Source organism: Pseudoliparis swirei, chromosome 2, assembly GCF_029220125.1.
Source record: "Pseudoliparis swirei isolate HS2019 ecotype Mariana Trench chromosome 2, NWPU_hadal_v1, whole genome shotgun sequence".
Taxonomy (NCBI): domain Eukaryota; kingdom Metazoa; phylum Chordata; class Actinopteri; order Perciformes; family Liparidae; genus Pseudoliparis; species Pseudoliparis swirei.
Window position 1 is genome coordinate 10,558,511 of NC_079389.1, and position 19,084 is coordinate 10,577,594.

The window sequence follows — 19,084 nt, forward strand, 5'->3', positions numbered from 1 at the left end:
TGAGAGAATTTAACGTCAACTCCTGCAATCTGTTTCACACATTTAGCTTCCTGTCCAGCTGGAACATCTCGCACACACATATTCATAGTTGAATCAGCCAAACAAGTCTGTTCTCATCATATATATTCTATTCCATATTGTATTATATAAAGAATATAGCATCATAACGCTTGTATGCATAAGTCCATACAGGGTGGTTTATTCTGTGTGTAAAGGCTTTTTCCAATACAAAATTAAAATAAAAAGACAGCCAAAATAGGAATTTGAAAAATGTATATGAAGGATAATACTTTAAAGATATAACATATTATTCGAAAAGCATGCAAATGGGAAAGCATACAGTATATTCGCCCTGTGTGTACGTGAAATAGTGAGTATGCTAAATCTATTTTGCACTTATGTCATAGCTATAGGCAAACTAGAGCGCACAATAACCTGTTTATCTGTCCCCACTTAAAATATCAGCTCATTCAGACTCTCAATTAACTTTTAATATACTTCGTCACATGTTAAGACACTAATATTAATACAAAATATATCAATAGTATTGTTGCAACTATCGGTGGTCCAACTCAGCAAACTGTATGGTAAGCTCATCCACATTGAGGAGCAGTAAGAGGACGAGTAACCGCTTATTGGCTGTACACTGTATCCTCTGTCGCTGTATCACACATGTTTGAGCTGTTCCTCATCTGCCTTTTTTTAATGCTCAATTCCAAAGCTTTCTCCACTTTGAAATTGTTTCCTGTGCTGACACCAAAACCTCCTCCAGGATGGGGACAAGGGGTCTGCTGACCTGCTCCTGTCTTCTTGCTTCAACCAGACACCCCCCCGACACGCTGTGTGACAGTAGTTCTTCTTTGATGACAGAGTAACAGACTTTCAAAGAGACACATAAAACAATTTTATTCAATATTTTATTGCGCTTAGATCAGCAATTAAGTAAGTGAACCAGCCTGACATCACAACAGAATCAGGAATTTTCTTGTACAAAGCAAGATTGAACTAATCTAAAAAATTAAATTCATTGCAAAATATTTGTTGTTCAAAATAGGATACAAATGTCCAAAACAAACATGATTATCAGCAATTCACTTGTTTACATTATATACTTTCAATATTATAAATAAAATAATTCCAAAATGCTTTTCGTCTGCACACCAGGTGCTAAAAAAAGAGGCAACTGCAAACATGTTGACAGAATAATACACAGAGTCCACCAATTGAAACTATTTCCATTAAACGGCATACAGGATAGCAAAAGAATGGAGTGAATTTGACAAGAAACCAATTCATTTTAGAATAAGACAAAGGGGATGAGAAAGAAACGGGGACGAAATATATTGGAAAATGTCACTCATTTCTTTACTCTGCTCCTCTCAAGCGCAGTGGAAATACATTTTAGACATTCAGTTGATTCAAAACTAAACCTCTGACTAAATTTCACCAAGAAATGAAGATTTAAACCAACATCAACATTAATTTTATTCGATTCAGATCTTAAATTTGTCGTGATACCGTTCTTATCCATATTGTGTTTAACCTGTAGAATTACAAGGCAAATTAAATTGTGACAGCAGTTAAATTAGATCTTGTTGTGTCAAATACTAAGTTATGTCTGAATGCTGAAAGTCAGAACAAATAAATAAAAAATGATGATGCAAGATACACCTGTCTTCTCAAGGCACACTGCTCCATGTCTTACCTTCCACACTTTCTTCATCTCTATCTCTTATCGGACTTACTATACCAGTGACAATCTATCCTTCCATCTACGCTCCATTGACAAGTACCTACGGTTTCCTTTCATATCCTCACTTTTCATGTTCCTTTTTAAATACCATGACTGCATGACCTTCAACTAAACACATCCTTGATTAAACCACCAGGGCAGTTCTCTCCTTGCATCTTATTGAACAATTCTTTTGTGCATCTTCTTTGGGTTTATTTAACTGTCCTGTCAAGTTGATGGGGGATGATGATATTTCAAAGCACACTTTTAGGAACAGCCTTTCTGTGTTGTTGTTGTGGTGACTTAGGAGTGATGTCAGAAGGGGGCCACTGTGGTTTAGTTAGCTGAATGTCATCTTCTATTTGAAAGGCTTTCTTCGGGGGATCGCCACGAGGGGGCCAAACTACAGATATTTTGTTGCAGTGTGGTTTGCTTTCATTGTACATTTTTGTCAGGTTGTTTTCACCACTGTGAGTTTTGTCAACTGAATTGAGGATGCTCATTTGATATCTCCAGTCCAGTTTCTCATCTGAGGGGAAAGGTCCACCACTTCCTGCGGGAGGATTCTTTCCAGGACCATTATCATAGTTCCCTTTGGATTTGAGGAGTTGTTTGTAATGATGTAGACAGTAGAAGTGTCCATGGAGAGGGACGTAATTTCCTAAGCTTCAAGAGAACAGAATATTTTCGTCCTTTTAGAATAAATAATGACTAAGAATAATACATTATACTGCAATTAAAACCACAAGCTGTTTCTTAATTAATAGTGCAATGTTTATTTGTGTCCATTTGATCATTGATTTGAATGAATGAAATATTTACCTTAATTTATTTCCACAGTGCTTGCAGCAGAAACAGGATTTATGGTACTTTTTTTTGTCCACTATCAGAACATCCATCGGATAAGCTCTTCTCCGACATACTGTGCAGAGCTCCGACTTTGGAACTCGAACCTGTTTGAAAGAGATAAAATGCAAATTATTGGATTGTTCTCCTGGTTCCGCCCCCCCACCGTTCATCCCATGTGAAGAGCATTACCATTTTTACTCAGAATGCAACAACTCTGGCTTTTCTTTCATTTTTCTATTATGGTTAATCTTGTTAGTACAAAGCAATACAATATACAACATGTATTAAAAAGCGTACCTCATACGGTTCATTCATTTGTTTAAACAAAACATTCATAATGGTCATGAGAGTGAATGTTTCAGTGTATCTTTCAGGATGTCATTGTATTACCTTGTCTATACCTACTTACATGCATGCAGAGATTTCCATGCATCTCTCAATTGTATTTTAGCATTGTTTGTGAGCACAACAACTATGTTGTCATCAGGTTCAGTGCGAGCCTTCAGCCAGCGTGGACTGTAACATTACACTGTCTGCTGGCTTTAATCTGGCTGGCTAATGGACAGCCTCTTGAAAATGCTGCAGTGCTTATTGTGACCCATTATTTTTAAATTGACATCATCCTTTTTATATGCACTGCACAAACTGTTTTAAAAATTAATTTGATGAAAGGTGTGCTTGTATTTTTTCCAGAGCTTTCAGTTGAATGTCATGGTCTATCAGTACATAGAGTTGGTTGAGTTGCCATCCCATGATAAGTGGTCCTAAAGGAAGGAAGATCGTCTCTGCACAAGGTTCGATGTTGTTAATGTCCGATGCAGTGACCATCCTTAAACTACTCCATTCACTGACGAGACCCATTAGATGTTTTTTAACAACTTCAGAAAACATGGTGTACCTTCTATCAGGGATGAACTTTCAAACAAATGTTATTGAAATGATATCCAGAGGAGGGACTACCGTTATTGGAGGGACTACCTTGCAATTTGGAACAGACATTCATGGTCCTCAGAGGATGTCTTCTAATCTCGTCAGTGAAGGCTTACATTTTCCTCTCATCAGCGCTAGCTGTACTTTGTGGTTAGTCCTAAATAGTACAATCATGCTAACACCATACACTAAGAATAATTACCTGCTCAATATTAACAGGTAATCATTTCCATTGTTAGCATTTTATCACTGCTGTGCCTAAGTTAAGCCTCGCAGAGCTGCTAGCATGGCTGTAAATTCTTAGACCTCTCGTTCTATGGAAAGCCTTCACAATTCATATGCAGTGATTATCAATACTGCCTTCGTAACACACGACAAACTGAATTAATTCAAATAAACCATAGTCCATGCCATTAGTTAATGTTGCTTCATGCTGTGTAGGTATTTACCAGATGAGACAATCTTCGTCTGATGTGACATAACTTGTGACGTCGTCTCCTCAGAAATAGTGTAGCCAAGACTCTTGAAAACTGATTCACTCTCTGTCCATGTTTTCTGGAAATTACTCAGCAACCTATCAGTAGCATCGTCATCGTAGGTTTCCATTTGCTTTGCTGATGCAGCTTTTTTTCTCACGGCATCAGCGTAGGAAAAAGGAGCCCGTTGGGTGGACGTACTCTCAGAGTGCTCAGAGACAGATGTCCTTATCCCGGTGACCTTGTGACCAAACTCATCAACATCTGAGAAATGTTCTGTGATTGATTTGGTTTCAGAAAAGGCTGATGGTTCTGCTGGCCCAACTTCTACCTCCGTTCTCTGAGGAGGGAGGGGGGTGCTCTGCTGTGAGCCTTTCTCTGTCTCTGGAGGACTTTCCCGCTTTGATGTGTCTGCTATTGTTTCACTCAGGCTTGACACAGTCTCCTCCTGATCCGTTTTCTCCTCGCTGAATGAGGAACTTTGCTCACCGAGTTCAAAAACATTTTTAATAGCCTGAATGTCAAAAGCTGGCATTTCCTGTTCCAGGATGTTTGCTTTCTCTTTATCAAAATCTGGGCTTTTAGTGTCATCGTGAAGCCACTCTGTGAGAGAGGTAAGCTCTTTTTTGATAAATAATTTCTCTTCTGGTGATTCAAATTTGTTCACAAGACCATACAGGTCGGCCCTAGGAAGCTCATCATCTTCTTTGTTCTTACTTTCTGCCTCTAAGTCCTCCATGTCTGGGCCCAATCGTTCAGGGATAGCAATGGGCTCTTTTCGCACATAGGTCTTATGAATGTCAGCCTTTTGAGCTTTTTCAAAAAAAAATCTCTTTTCCTTGACAGATACACATGATGTCTCTGAAATATCTGAAGCGTCAATAAGATCTGGGTCATTCTGACAAAATGGCATGTGGGTCTTACTTTGTATTCCACTTGCATTTAAACCATCTGAAATATAAGCTTGATCTCCTTCGACATGTGCAGAATTGATCTCAGCCCAGGGAGATATCCTCTTTTTTGGCTCTCCTGTTGTAATCGTCTCTGAAACCCCAACAAGTTGGGACTCGATTTTGATTTGACGATGGAAAGAAGCAGGCGATTCCACAATCTCAGATTTCCTCTCCGAGATTAGTTGGGGAAGTAGCGGTGGAGGGGTGACGCCCCGCGAGAGCTTGGCTGTTGTGTCTTTGAGTCGAGCCAAATTTTCTGCTCTGTCAAAAGTTGGAGAGGGTGAGATTCTAGTGAGCCAGGATGTTGGGGTGTCACACCTGCGTGGCGGGGGTGTGGGAGGCGTGTGTGGCCTATGCAGCAGGGTAGGTGATGGCGTAACTCTGTGGGGTGAGTCAGTTCTTCGCGTCGATTCAATGGTGATAAACGTTGGCGAGGGCGAACGCATCCTGAGTAACGGCGAGGGAGCCCGGAGGTCGACAGACTTGCAATGACTCACTTCTTCTTTCCGCCTTTCATGGGAGGTCTTCTTCTTTGTTTGGTTCTCAATTTTGGCAGAACCAATACTGATCTTGGATATTCTTGTTGTGGCTCCACCAGAACCGGATTTCTCAGATATTGGCTCCCATTCATGCTTCTCGATTGTTTCATCATCTTTTCGATGCATTAATTTAGCCTCTGCTAGTTTCCTCACACATGAAATTATTTTTTCGCTTTCTTGAGCATTACTTTCCACCACAGATTCCTCCAATTCGCACTTTCTTTCGAGACTCATTGGCCAATCTCGAACTGTATTAGGTAGTGTCTTCACACATTTAGAATCAGTCTTCTCTGAAACTCTTTGTATCTCTGTCATGTGAGCGATTAACACTTGGACCTCTCTCCTCTGAGATTCTTCTGTTCTCCCTGCTGTGGGTTTTACCCATTCATTTTGCTCCAACTTGCCTGCCACTGTAATTGGGACATCCAGATTTTCTTCTGGCGGATCCCCTTCGCTCTGTTGAATAGCTGTCACTTTTTTCCTTTTTTGAGATCCCTTCACTTGCTTTTGAACTACTTTTTGTTGCTGGAAATTCAGGTCGTCTTGGCTTTCTGTGGTAATGACTTCTCCGTCCAATTGAATCGGCTCTTCATTTGTACTTTTTTGAATTTGGGAAATTGCAATTGTCTCATGTGTTTGGTGTGATTTTTCAAATGCCGTTATATTGTTGTCATTGATATCTCTTTTGGATTCTGTGGACATCTCCTTACCGGGACCTGGCTGTGCAACCCCTTTAGACTTTTTTGACTTATTTTTCTTTTTTGCGGGAGTTGGAGTTTCCTGTTGGCTGTCAGGTACAGCAGGCATGGAGGCAGCAGCAGGATAGGAAGTAACTTCCTTAATCCCCTTTATTAACTCTGTCTCTACTTCTTTAGATTCATTTATCACTTTCATCACAGCTGCTTCCGTCACATTCACCTTGACATCTTGTGAAACAATCTGTTTCTCGCTCTCACTGAACGTTTTTGTCTCTACTTGCTTCTGGATCTTTTTCACCTTTTGATTTGGTTTGCCTGCTTTTCCATTTGTACTGGTGGCTACCTTTTCTGTTTGCATTGGCTGCTCCGAAACTTTCTCTTGGCTCTCGGTTGGAGAATGATCTTTCTTTTTCTTGTTATCACGCTGTGGTGATCTGGACTCTTTTACATTGTTGTCTTTGATCTCAGATTGTGATTTGCTTTCATTCTTCTCTGGATGACTTTTATCAGAACACATTTCATCTTCGTTCTTATCATAAGGCTTGCTGGAGCTGTTTGTTTTGGGATTCTTTGAATCCTTCTTTCTTTCAGCTATCATGTTTTCAGTTTGTGAGATATCAGTCATTGAGGTCTGTACATTGTCAGCTCTGTCAGACTGAGCAGACTGCTTGGCGGAAACAGAAATAGTGTTTTGTCTAGTCGTGGGCATCTGTTGTTTAACAGCAGATACTGATAAGGTCTTTTGTATGGAGACAACTGTAGATGTCTCATTAGAGACCATTTGCTGTTTGGCAGAAGAAGAAGAAGAAGAAGAAGAAGATATAACTGTGGAACCAGTGCAGATTTTCTCATGGCTAGCGCTAACATTGCTGTGGGTGGTATTTGAGACTACGACATGCTTGGATACATCACATGATAAGGAGTCAGAATGAACAACCAATGCCTTCTTTTCAGACCTCTCCTGTGTGATTTCCGATGCATTGTTATTTGACCGCTCTGTATCGAAGGTGGACAACATCTCAAGAGCAGCGGTTACTGAGTCATGTATGTATGTGGGTGTTGGAGTGGTTGGGGGAGTATTTTCCTCCACCAGCTTCCGGTACTTTCCTTCTGCTTGTATTAATGGTGTGTTAAATTTAGTAATTCTCCCTTTCATGGAAGGCGGAGGAGAGGGTGGAGGGGTGAATTTCACAGGTGAGATGTAAACTTTCTTTGGTGCTTTCGGTGACTCAGGCAGTGGAGAGATTCCACATGAAACTGTTTTTGATGTATGCGTTGTTATTTTTGATTGATTTTGGCACATTTCTACCACTTCCTCAGATGTACGGTTCACTTGCTGTGCTTTACTGAATTCCACTTTCGGCTCCAGCTTTGGGACCGGATGTAAAACCGGAGCTTTCACTTTTTTGATCGTCATCTTCTTTGCTTTTGCTGGTGAGGGATGGATTACCTGTACTGGCATTCTCTCCAGTTCCTGTTGAGAGGGAGGAGGTGGGAGATAGTCCTGCTCAATGGTAAGTGGTAGTGGTGGAGGAGGAAGGCAATCAATGTCAGAATCGACACTGGGAGGAGGGGGAGGAGGAAGGTCAGCGTCAGTCACTGGTGGAGGTGGGAGAGGCAGATCAGGCTCTGGCTCATGTGGTCGAAGAAAATAATCATCAGTTTTTACTTTGGTTTTATCTACTTTTCTCATTCCCTTTCCCTTTAAATTACGAAACTCTGTCTTTATTGTTTTGATGCCGTGATTTTGGACGATCGTTTTATGTTTCACCACAGTCGTTGATTGCAGAGCAGACTGCTCCACGGAACTTGTCATTGTTCTAACAATTTCCGTGTCATTAGAGATGGAGTGCGTATTTTTGGACGTCTCATTTGAATTGGCAGTTTTGAATTTTTGTATGTTCCTCTTTGCATCAGCATTTAGGGTTTTATCCGCAGGGTTCTGCTTGACTCTCACTCTTCTGTATGATCCAAGTCGGACTTTGGGAGCTTCACGCTGTGCTGTTTCCAACAGCGACTTAATAGTGCCTTTAACATTACCCTTTATCACTTCTTCTTTCTCCAGCTGGGATTGCTCCTGAGTCTGATACAATGACTTAATTGACATCTTCACATCACCTTTTACTTCACGCTCGAGGCTCGGGCTCCTTTCCATCCTTGGTGAAGGCAGAGGCTCCATTAAGAGCTGAATTGTTCCTCTGACGTTCCCCTGAACATCTATTTCCTGTTGACACGTCTTCCTCTCACTGGAGGCATCGTGCAGACTTTGCATTGCTGTTCGAATATCGCCCCTCACAATTTCCTCCTTTTCAATTTCCTTCACTGCTTGCTTTGCCAGCTCCAGAGATTTTAGTGTGGCCCTCACATCTCCAGAAACTAAATCCTCAACAACAGCTTCAACTCGAGATGTCGATGATTTTTCAAGAGATTTTAGAGCCCCTTTAATATTTCCCCGTATGATATCAGGCTTCTCCACCTCTTTATATTGTTGTTGAGCCTTCTCCAGACACAGTAGGGCTTTTGGTATGTTGCCTTTCACCACCTCCTCTCTCTCTACAACAATCGTTTGATTTGCTGATTCAGATAATAAATGTAAAGCAGCATTTAAATTGCCTTTGACTATCTCCTCCGTTTGGAGTCTTTCCAGTGAGAGGGTTGGCTTTGACATGAACACTTTTACCGTGTTTTGAACATCACCAGGTATAACATCCTCCACTGTACGACCAATGTGCATTTGATGACAGCCAAGGATGAGTTTAGTGCCCTTGATGTCGCCTCCAAGGATTTTCTCTTTTTCTTCTCTGTCAGGCAGAGTCTCATCAGGTCCTGTGTGGAGCTGTTTAAGATAGTCAAGAGCCCCAGATTCGATGCATGTGGAGTAAAAATTGACATTTCCTTTCTCAGTCTCGTCTATCCTTATCTTCACGACCTGATCTTTCTTGTCTGAGATGGACAGTCTTTGAAGAGTACTCTTTATATCCCCTCCTACAATGTCCACTTTTTCAACATCAACATTTTCTTGTTTATTGAGAAGAGAATATAATGTCATCTGCACATCTCCTTTTTCGTCCTCCTGGATGAGTATTCCATGTTTTGCTGAACCGCTCTCATCAAAAAGGTTGTTTATAGCTTCCTGAATGTCACCTCGTAATATTTCCTCTCTTTCAATACTGCTGTCACTCTCTTGGTTGAATAGTTGATGCACAGTAGAACTGATATTACCCTTTTCTTCTGAATCTATAACTATCTGCTGCTCCTGTCTCTCCTGTCTGTTCAGCAGGTTCATCATAATAGTCTGCAGATCTCCCCTGATGACATCCTCTCTTTGAATTTCCGGAGCTTGCTTATTCATTAGCTGGTATTTTGCCATCCTAATGTCACCTATTTCATCAGCTTCAATGAGTATTCCCTTCGCCTTCACCATTTTCTGACTATAAAGTTCCTCGAGAGTTCCTTTGACACTTTTGCCCAGGATTTCACTCTTCTCTCTTTTTGTCTCATTAAAGTCATCAAATGGCGTTGTTTCAAATAACCACTTTGTTGTCTTTACATCTGCTTTGGAAATCGCCTCTAGTGATGCAATGGTTGAACCTTCGTCCTCATCTATCTCTTTAATGTGATCAAGCGGGTTTTTCTCAAAGAGCCAGACTGAATGTTTAACATCTCCCTTTTCAACCTCTTCTTTTTTAACCGTTTCAATCAGATTTTCAGAGCTCATGCTTCTTATTTTGTCAATGGACTGGGTTTCAAATCTCCATTTCGCAGACCTGACATCACCTTTTTGTATTTCACTCACATGAATCGTTCTAACAGATTCCTGCGATAGTGGGTCAGACTCAAAACGATCTGTGTTTATTCTAACATTGCCTCCCTGAATATCATTCACCGTTTTTATGAGAGTCTTATTTTCTTCAGAAATACTGTCGAGTGGTTGTGTCTCAAATTTCCACTTGGCAGAGGTGACGTCTCCTTTTTGCACATCCTGCTGTGTGACAGATTTTATTATATAAATCTCGTCAGTGTCCTTGATAGCATCAAGGGGCTTGGTTTCAAACTTCCAACGGGTTCCGACAACATCTCCTCGTGTTACTTCTTCGCTTGTGACAGTGGTAACCTTGTGATAAAGTCCCTCTTTGTCCTGAATGGCGTAAAGGGGCTGATTTTCAAAAATCGTGGTGTAATTTGTCACATTGCCCCTTTCATTTTCATCACGGACAATTGTTCGCATTTTCATCAGCTCTTTGTCCGTCTCCTGAATTTCATCTAAAGAGTAGGTCTCAAAAATGAAACGCCCCTTATCTACATCTCCTCCCTGTACATCGTTCACGGTGCGGCTGCTCATGAATTCCTCTTGGCTATTGTGTATTGTATCTATCGATTGGTTTTCAAAGAGCCATTTGCAGTTCACTACATTTCCTCTTTGTATGTCCTCAGTCTGAACTGTCTTGAGCTTTTGCATTACCTCCTCAGATGTAGAAGTCATGATATCAGATGTTTGGTTTTCAAAGATATACTTCATTCCAGACACGTCTCCAGATGCAATGTCTATCTCAATGACGCGCTTGAAAGAGCCCGACTCCTCCCTAGAAAGGTTCTCCAGTTTATCCGTCTCAAACAGAAAACAAGCTGTTCTCACATCCTTTCCTCTAATGTCCTCTTGATTGACAGTGCATGTTTTCAGAATAGTCTCTGTCTCGTTGTGGATAGAATCGAGCGCTTGCGTCTCAAAAAGCCATGTGGAGGTTTTGACGTCTCCTTTTTGCATTTCTTCAGATTCCTTTTCACCCTTTAACTCAGCTCTTTCATAGAGGATGTCCATTGGTTTGGTCTCAAATAGCCATTTGCAGGTTTTCACATCACCCTTCATGTGTTCAACATTTGTTTTTGTCCCCACAACCTCTTCATCTTCAATATTACTGAAGTACTTAATAGCATCAAGAGGCTGTGTTTCAAACAACCACTTTGCGGTTTTGACATCCCCAGACTCTATTTCTTCTTTGGATATGCCTTTGATAATTTGGTATTTATCAATGCTTTCATCAAACTGGTCGATTGGTCTCGTTTCAAACATCCACTTGTACGTTGTTACATCTCCTTTCACAACCTCCTCCCGCCGCACTGTTTTCACCTCATGGAAGTGCCCTGAGCTGTCTAGCATGGCATACAGCGAAGTAGACTCAAACAGGTTTGTATTTGCTTTTACATAACCAGATGTTACACCCTCTATGAGAATCTTTTGAGATTCATCCCTCCAGTTTAAATCTGTGCTTTCAAACCTGTGCTTGTAGTTTGACACGTCAACTCTGTCAATTTCCTCCAGGTCAATCGTTCGGGTGACTTCTTTCTTTTCCTGTCTGATCTGCTCCAGGGGTTGGCTTTCAAATCGCCACTTCTGATGTCTGACATCACCCTTCTCCTCATTAAGTGCGACTGTTCTTTTCAATTTACCCACCTCTGCAAGCTCCTTCAACTCCTCAGCTGGAACTGTTTCAAAATATTGTCTGGTTGATCTCACGTTACCTGCAATAATGTCCTCTTTTGTCAATAGCTGAGTATTTGAATCATCATTTAAAGTATCCATTGGCTTGGTCTCAAATACCAAGCAGTTCTTACGAACATCTGCTCTGCAGCTTGTGCCATCCTCCTGTGTGAGGTCGTTCTCAACATTTACACTGCGAGTAATCTCTTTCTTCTCCTCTCTTATGTGCTCTAGTGGTTGACTCTCAAAGCGCCATTTTTGGTGTCTCACATCGCCTTTACTTTCATAATTTATTGTTGCCTTCTGAAGTTTTCCGACCTCATGGTCAGTTTTCCTCTCTGATCCAGGGCTGCTTTCAAAAAAGTGCCTTGCGGATCTAACATTTCCCCCAATAATTTCCTCAATAGACTGGGGTCTTGCATTGGAGTCATCCTTCAGAGTGTCCATTAGCTGGGTTTCAAACACGAAGCAGTGCTTACGCACGTCAGCTCCAGTAATCTCTTTCTTCTCAATGTTTGAGCTTTCCCACTCCTTGAGAGAATCTAATGTCTTTATCTCAAACAACCACCTACCCCAGTCTCCCTTATTGCTGTCCTCCATGGAAAGACTACAAACAAGTTTCAAAGATGTTGATTCTGTGTTCGTCATGTCCAGGGGTTGGGTATCGAAAAGCCAACGTGAAGCAATGGAGTTCTCCAATTCACTTTCAATTTTACGCACAGACTTAATCTCCAGCATTTGGCTCGATTGTCCCATGATGATGCATTTAAACTGAGTGTCAAACGTACTTGTAACAGTTTTCACTTCTCCATGAATTTCCTCCAACACTGACCTCAGTTTCAACAGGTGGCTCTCGTCAATGGTCTCAGTATCACCAAGGCTTTCCATGTGCTTGTTGTCAATCATATAAATAGTAGCATTTCCATCTTCCTCTGTGAACACAATCTCTTTTGTTAAATCCTCTTCCTTATGCATTTTATTTAGAGTGTCCATTCTCTGGGTTTCAAACAACCACGCTGCAGCACGGACATCTCCTTGATCAGATTTTTTACATTTGTTTTTATATTCCATTGAGTTGATATTTTCTGTACTCAGCTCATCCATTGGCTTGGTCTCAAACATCCAAGCTGTATGTCTCACATCTTTTCCAAGAATCATTTCTTGTTCAGTTATTTTGTTGTAGTCGTCTTCTTCATCAGGAGTTTCATCCTTAATGGAGTCCAGTGGCTTATTTTCAAACATCCATCGCATTGCCTGCACCTCCCCGGGGAGAATCTCTTCCCATTCCATGAATTCATCATCGTTGATATCATCGGGACTACCACCATCATCCTCATACATGTACTCCTGGTTCTCTAAGTGGTTGTTTTCAGTTTCAGTGCAATCATTGTCGTATTCCTTTTCTATATTCTTACGAACCTCAGGATGAATGTGCTTGTAAAGACGTTTCAGCTCATACATACTCCTCTGCTTGCAGTAAGCTTCTTTGTTGAGTGGGTATTTGGAGGGTTGTGCTGGTTCTGGAGGCTCAGGTGAGTAATAGCATGCCGGCATATTTTCACTCTCTGATGGCATTTCTAGTAAGTCTGGAGGTGGAGGTGGAAGAAAGTCAAAATCCTCATCTGGTGGGGGCGGAAAGTCCTCAGAATCCATTACTTCAGGCAATGTGTCTTCTGCTGCCTCTTCAGCGGATGCTTCAAACACCTTACTAGTCACGGTGTTGTTTTGTGTGACATTTGAGGACCACTTAGCTTGATTGATATCATGTCCAATCTTTTTAAGGAACAAAAATAATATTTGTGGGTGAAGAACTATAAATCCATCTTAATACCCCATAACAATTATATGCATACTACATTCGCTAATAATATTTTAGCACTTACTGCTTAACTCAAGAGAAATGGAAATACTTACTTTAATTGGTTTGTGTGAAGCAGCCTCTTCTATTGTTTTTTCAAAGTGATCCCTTAGTTCTTTGGTAGTGTACCTGGGAAACTCCTCTTCTACAAGTCAGCACAGAAACAAGTATAAAGACCGGCCTTAAATTAGTCAGGCAGTGACAGCGTATCTGACAGAGAATACAAATATCTAAAAAACATCCAACCTGTTTCATTTAGATGGTTTTCAAAACTGGATGCAAAGTCACCGTCACTGTAAGAAACCTAAATAATAAAAGAATTGAAATTGAAAAAAAGTGAAATCCAGAAATTCTCCAATTACTTATGAATACCACTCATTATCCATTTCATTAATACATGTGCTGTTTAAAAAAGATCTCATCCCAAGACTTCCCAAAAAACAGTAATTATTGACACAAATATGATTGATTACAATTACCCACATTTACCGAACAAGCCACACAAAGTGTTTAGCTCATTAGCAAAACCTTCTCCTTCTGCCTGCAGGTACAGTGACAGAAAAAGTGAAATACCATCGCTTCTTGGTTGACATGTTGCTGCTGGCTGCCTGAGACGACCTGCCTGCTGCTGCTTGACATCGTCACCTCAGAGTTGGACATTTCCTGTGAAGATGAAGACAGTGATGGTCAAACATAGTGAACAATGTGTGCTCGCTATACTACCACACTTCACCACATGGCCACTGACAACACAGATGTAAGTTTACTCAAATCTACTTTAGCAGCCAAAGCTTAAAATTACACAACGGAATAACACGGAGAGAAGATGCTCCACCAGATTGCTCCCGGCAGTTTGAAATGAAGAATCACAGATGGAGGCATGATGACAAAGAATTTGTCAAGCTGTCCACTCACACTGTAGTAATATATAAAATACAATTATTTTCTACTTCTTTGTGAAATGTATCTCTTATGAATGGAGCTGCAATATAAGTTCGATTAAAGCACCCTGAAGGTTTTCCTGGAAGCTGATATAAATGTCAGATAATATCTGTGACACACACTTTGCCACGCACTTCAGCATTGGTGCAAGATTTATTAAGAGCCTTAGTATTAATATGTAGCCTACATTTTGTATTTAACTTGCAACAGTCTCCATTCAGTCACACAATTACAAATGAAAAGCGCTAAATGATGCAAACGGGTGCAGGTCAGAAGAAACATTCCCCTCATTTAACGACAGTCATCTCTTTCATGCTCTCAGCCTCATGCATGATTATACTGTGTTCTGCATGTGTACCTGCACAGTCCTGTGATGACAATGGAACTGGGTTACATTGTGTGATGTTGCAGTTTCCTGGGTTTCAAATTGTTTCCTCACACTGGCAAGTCCCCCAGGCAGGGAACAAATCTCAGACTCCTCCATGACCTAATGAAGCAGGACATATCATTAGCTATCTCCATTTCTACATGCCTAGAAATCAAACTGGTGCTTAAAAAGGCTATACTGTACTGCCGGCCACCGTCAAATGTGGTGTAGCTAATGCTTCGTGTGGATCACTCTCTCACATACACAAACTCTCATAGTATGCTCATATATAATTAGATTTACATAATGAACTGTGAGAGCTCTCTCAAAATACAGCCAACAATAGTTAATGTTTTCTGCAGCCTTCCTCAGTATTATGTAGTAGAAACATGTCCATGCACAAACTACAGTACCCTGCAGCGCTGGAGGTGGCGTCTTCGCTTGGAGACAGCTGGCTGGTACACGCCTCACAGTTGGTCAGTGGGATGACCTCTGAACCCACAGAGTGAATCCGGTTCCTCTGGTTTAGATCTCTTTCAGGAAGTCCTGCCCTGGTTCAACCTGCGCTGCAGCAGCTGTCACAAATAAGCATGACACTTTTCAATCAAATTATTCGATGTGTCATTCAAGGAACAGTGTGTGGTTGGCATCTAGTGGTTTGTGGTAGCTAACTTGAGTATCCTTAACTTCAACTGGATCACTTGACCACAGCAACATATCTGCTTGCGCTTTGTGAGTGTGTGTTCGACTCTATGTGTTTGTGTAGTTGGAACAGCTCAGCCCGACAGGCAGAGCAGAGCAGATGTGAGCTGCAGATGATAACACATTACATCAAAATATTAAAAACTATGAGTAAAAACAGTAACATTGTGGCTTATCAACACTCCAATCTTTAATATTATAGCATTGGGGCAGTTTAATATAGTTTCGGATTGCATCTCTACCTTCAGATAAGGGGATAGGTAACAAAGGTAAAAACAGAGCGTGTCTTTTCTGGGCGGCTGTAGAAACATGCAAGACAATATAAGCCTGGTTTAGTATGTTCCAGTATACTGCACATTACATGACAAATATGGTGATTAAAATATTATAAGAAATAAGAAACACAATTGCATTTAAATATTCTGTGATGTTTGATCAGGTAAATATATTGACTCAGACTTCCAGATTCAAGTCACAGTAATCTTTGAAGGTGGTACCATAGGGCAGGTGGGTGCAAAAGGCATCACACATCTTGTGTTTGATGCCTTTTGAATAATATAAAATGATCTACAATCGTAACCAATAACACACCTGCTTCCTGACATTCAGTTACTCACATGATATACAGTATGGATGCTTCTATTTATATATGCAGTTATTTTATCATGTTAAGAAAGATTGGTCTATGCCTACTTTATGTAGATGTATTTAGAGACAAATAATGGTCAAAAATACTGATTTACTAACAGTGTCCTCCAAGGGTTTGATGTCTCCTTAAAATGGTCTCTGAAGATGACTAACACTGTTACTGTTAATATTGTCACTGTAACAACTCATATTTTGTCAATAAAGGGATTGATTGTAATCAGCATGTATTAGGATGTTTATGGGATTATCCAGCAAGTGATATTTGCAGTCTTTACAATCTTTCCTTTTCGTTTTAGTCATAATTAAAAGTTATTCCTGTAATTACATCAGTCAACAGTCCAGAACCCAAGGAACATTATTGTTAACCTGCAGGGTATTGCAATCTGCTGAGAAGATAGTCAATGTGATAGTTAACTATTCCAAATGTTAGAGCCCAAATCAGGCTGACACACATTTGTGTCTATGTTTGCCAATTCAAGGTATTCACATCTCAATTCACTTGTGGATTTAATAATGCTGATGAAAATAAGAGGATGAAATGTGTATACAGACTGTTTTGATGTTTGAAAAAAGTGCAGCATCAAAATAAGACTATCCATTACTCTGCCAGCTAATGGCATGGCATTGTGGTCTATTAGCTCTTGAAGCCATCCAACTCACTGTAATATCAAGAATAATCTCAGCAGATCTGCCACAGGGGACATTAAATAATATTTCACATCTTTAATATAATTTCTGGCAGCAAAGGACAGAAAAACGCTAAGTATTGAAAACGCAATAAAGTACAGACTAAAAAAAACACCAAATACATTTTTTAATCAGTTCTTTGAGTTACATACAGATGGAAGTGATACGCTATTTTATTATTAAGTCAGCTAAATAGTGGGCTCAAGAACCTGCAAGTGTTACCCATTAATACTGCTCTCTAAACATATTAGTGTGTTGCACTGTTTTCGTTTTCCCTTGGCATATTTGCATTTGTATCCTTCCAGTCCCCTTTGGTCTATTTTAGCCTTGGAGGAATGGTAGGTATGTTTGTATTATACAACTCTTAAAATGAGAGAATTAGAGTTACATATTCTAGTTCAAATCTCGACTTGCAGTTAAACTTGAGTGGACAATTCTGCCCTGTAGCACATTAAAGTCAAGGAAAAGATGGACTTATAGACTGTGCATAGTTGTTGTCGGAAAACAGTCTGAGGCTATCTCATGACACGTTAAGTCGGGCTGAGAGCTCACATAACAAGAAAGTGAAGTAATCAAGGCGCCATGTACTTCAAAAATAAATCAAGCCTATTTTAAACTTAACCATGAGGGGTTGTGTTTCTTAGTGAAATATAGAGGAAGGCTGGTTGATTTAGGCTTTCTTTTTGAAAAGTTTTTAGATTTTGTGATCATTTTGTGTTTGTGCCTTTTTTGTGATTCCTAGTACAGCGACATAACTACTCGAGGTACTGGCCTTGGCACAAACAGCTCAGAAATCCATCTTTTTGGGAATTAGTTAGTAAACATCTAATCTCTTCTAAAGCTAAAACTCCAGAGTTCATTTGGTATTTTAGGCCTGATTTAGGATTAATATTTTCCCTCAGTTATCTGTATTTTGTGCAGTCAACACAAGGACAATGTTAATAGATTTTAGAGTACTATCAAGAATTCAGTGCCAGTCTTTTTATGTTTTTTCTGCAGATACTAAAAGGTGCTTTTAAAATGCTTACTGTTTATGCGTGGACAATTATTAACGAAACAATATCATTTGAAAAGCCCAAGTTATTCAAATATGTTAGTAAAGGATCTACTCAACTCAAACACAGCTCTTAGAGATAGCATCACCTACCAGGTAAAGAGGAATACAGGACAGAAATATGATCTCAGCACGTAAAAATCCCACTTGAAGGCCACTGCACCCCCGCCCTGCAGGGTCGTTCCAAGCCAAAAGCAAATCCCTGTCAGTGTTGGAGACCAGCTCCAGTTCTAAGTGTTCACCTCTTTCCAACTAGCAGACAGTGGCAGCTGATTTTATTTTAGACCCTCCGCCCACTTCCAAAAGATGGACCTGGGGTGTGTTTCTTTTTAGAGAGACAGACCTCCATACCTCCCATGTCACGTCCCAGGAAAATCTATATGGAAATACTTCCTGTGACTCTACTGCAGGCGCGTGAGAACTAATAAATCAGGTCACTCTGGTTTCATCATCACAGCCCCCATCAGAGCGCACCGCATACTCCAGCAGCTGTTACAGCATGTCATTATATGCCAAATGATGCACAAACAAATACACAACACATACTATCAGTGTTGCCAGGTCCGCGGTTTTCCCGTGGAATTGTGCTACTTTTGAAGTGTTGACGCGGGTTGAATTTTTAGTCCGCTGGTTCGGGTAGACCTATTTTGCATGCAAATTACATGAATATCTTAAAATAAAAATCCATATTTTAAATGAAATAATTTATTTATACCCAAATCCTACCAAACTGACTCCAGATCAGCACGTACACGCCGACACATCCGCGCACACAGGTGAGCACTCTCTCACTAGCAAGGAGTTATGCTTAGGGCACCAACATGGTTAGCAGCGGTACTGGACATGGACTTTAAAAGCAGTGTATATGGTTTGGCACGGGCATATTTTGAGTTCTGATATTGGGCTAGTTTTTGGGCTGGTTTTATTGGCCATTGGGCTGGTTTTGGGCTGGTTTTGGGCTGGTTTTGATTGGCCATTGGGCTGGTTTCGTCACAGACCTGGAAACCCTGCATACTATGATAATCTTTCATTTTCAACTGCTTCCGTTAATCCCTGAACTGTGTAAAGTGGATGTCGGGCAGGTGCAAAGTCAAGTGGTAGTAACCGCTGGGGAAATGTGTTGGCCGTGCAGTGTGCTTTGCTGTTGGTCTAAAATGGGGTCAGTGATGT

At 40.5% G+C, this 19,084-nt stretch overlaps 1 protein-coding gene across 2 annotated transcripts; it reads right to left on the reverse strand.

The window, feature by feature from the left end:
• Positions 1-900: 900 nt before the first annotated feature.
• On the reverse strand, positions 901-18,092 carry xirp2b (xin actin binding repeat containing 2b). Of its 2 annotated transcripts, none has more exons than XM_056438074.1 (9): positions 18,008-18,092; positions 15,237-15,398; positions 14,815-14,943; positions 14,088-14,177; positions 13,761-13,818; positions 13,571-13,659; positions 3,961-13,429; positions 2,555-2,685; positions 901-2,393 (listed from the first exon to the last, which is right to left on the reverse strand). In XM_056438074.1, exons 3-8 carry the CDS (start codon positions 14,938-14,940, stop codon positions 2,594-2,596), a joined length of 9,924 nt encoding a protein of 3,307 aa, XP_056294049.1. In that variant the 5' UTR covers positions 14,941-14,943; positions 15,237-15,398; positions 18,008-18,092; the 3' UTR covers positions 901-2,393; positions 2,555-2,593. The 2 variants fall into 2 exon arrangements, with proteins under 2 accessions (XP_056294049.1, XP_056294040.1); XM_056438065.1 differs by having other exon boundaries at positions 901-2,398.
• Between the last annotated feature and the right edge of the window lie 992 nt (positions 18,093-19,084).

Bases quoted from the DNA above. Each gene is read 5' to 3' on its own strand.
- xirp2b (XM_056438074.1), bottom strand. From the start codon at position 14,940: ATGGAGGAGTCTGAGATTTGTTCCCTGCCTGGGGGACTTGCCAGTGTG. The intron at 13,819-14,087 runs GTATTTCACTTT...TTTATTATTTAG, and splicing joins ATGTCAACCAAGAAGCGATG to GTTTCTTACAGTGACGGTGA. The intron at 13,660-13,760 runs GTTGGATGTTTT...GCTGACTTGTAG, and splicing joins AAACCATCTAAATGAAACAG to AAGAGGAGTTTCCCAGGTAC.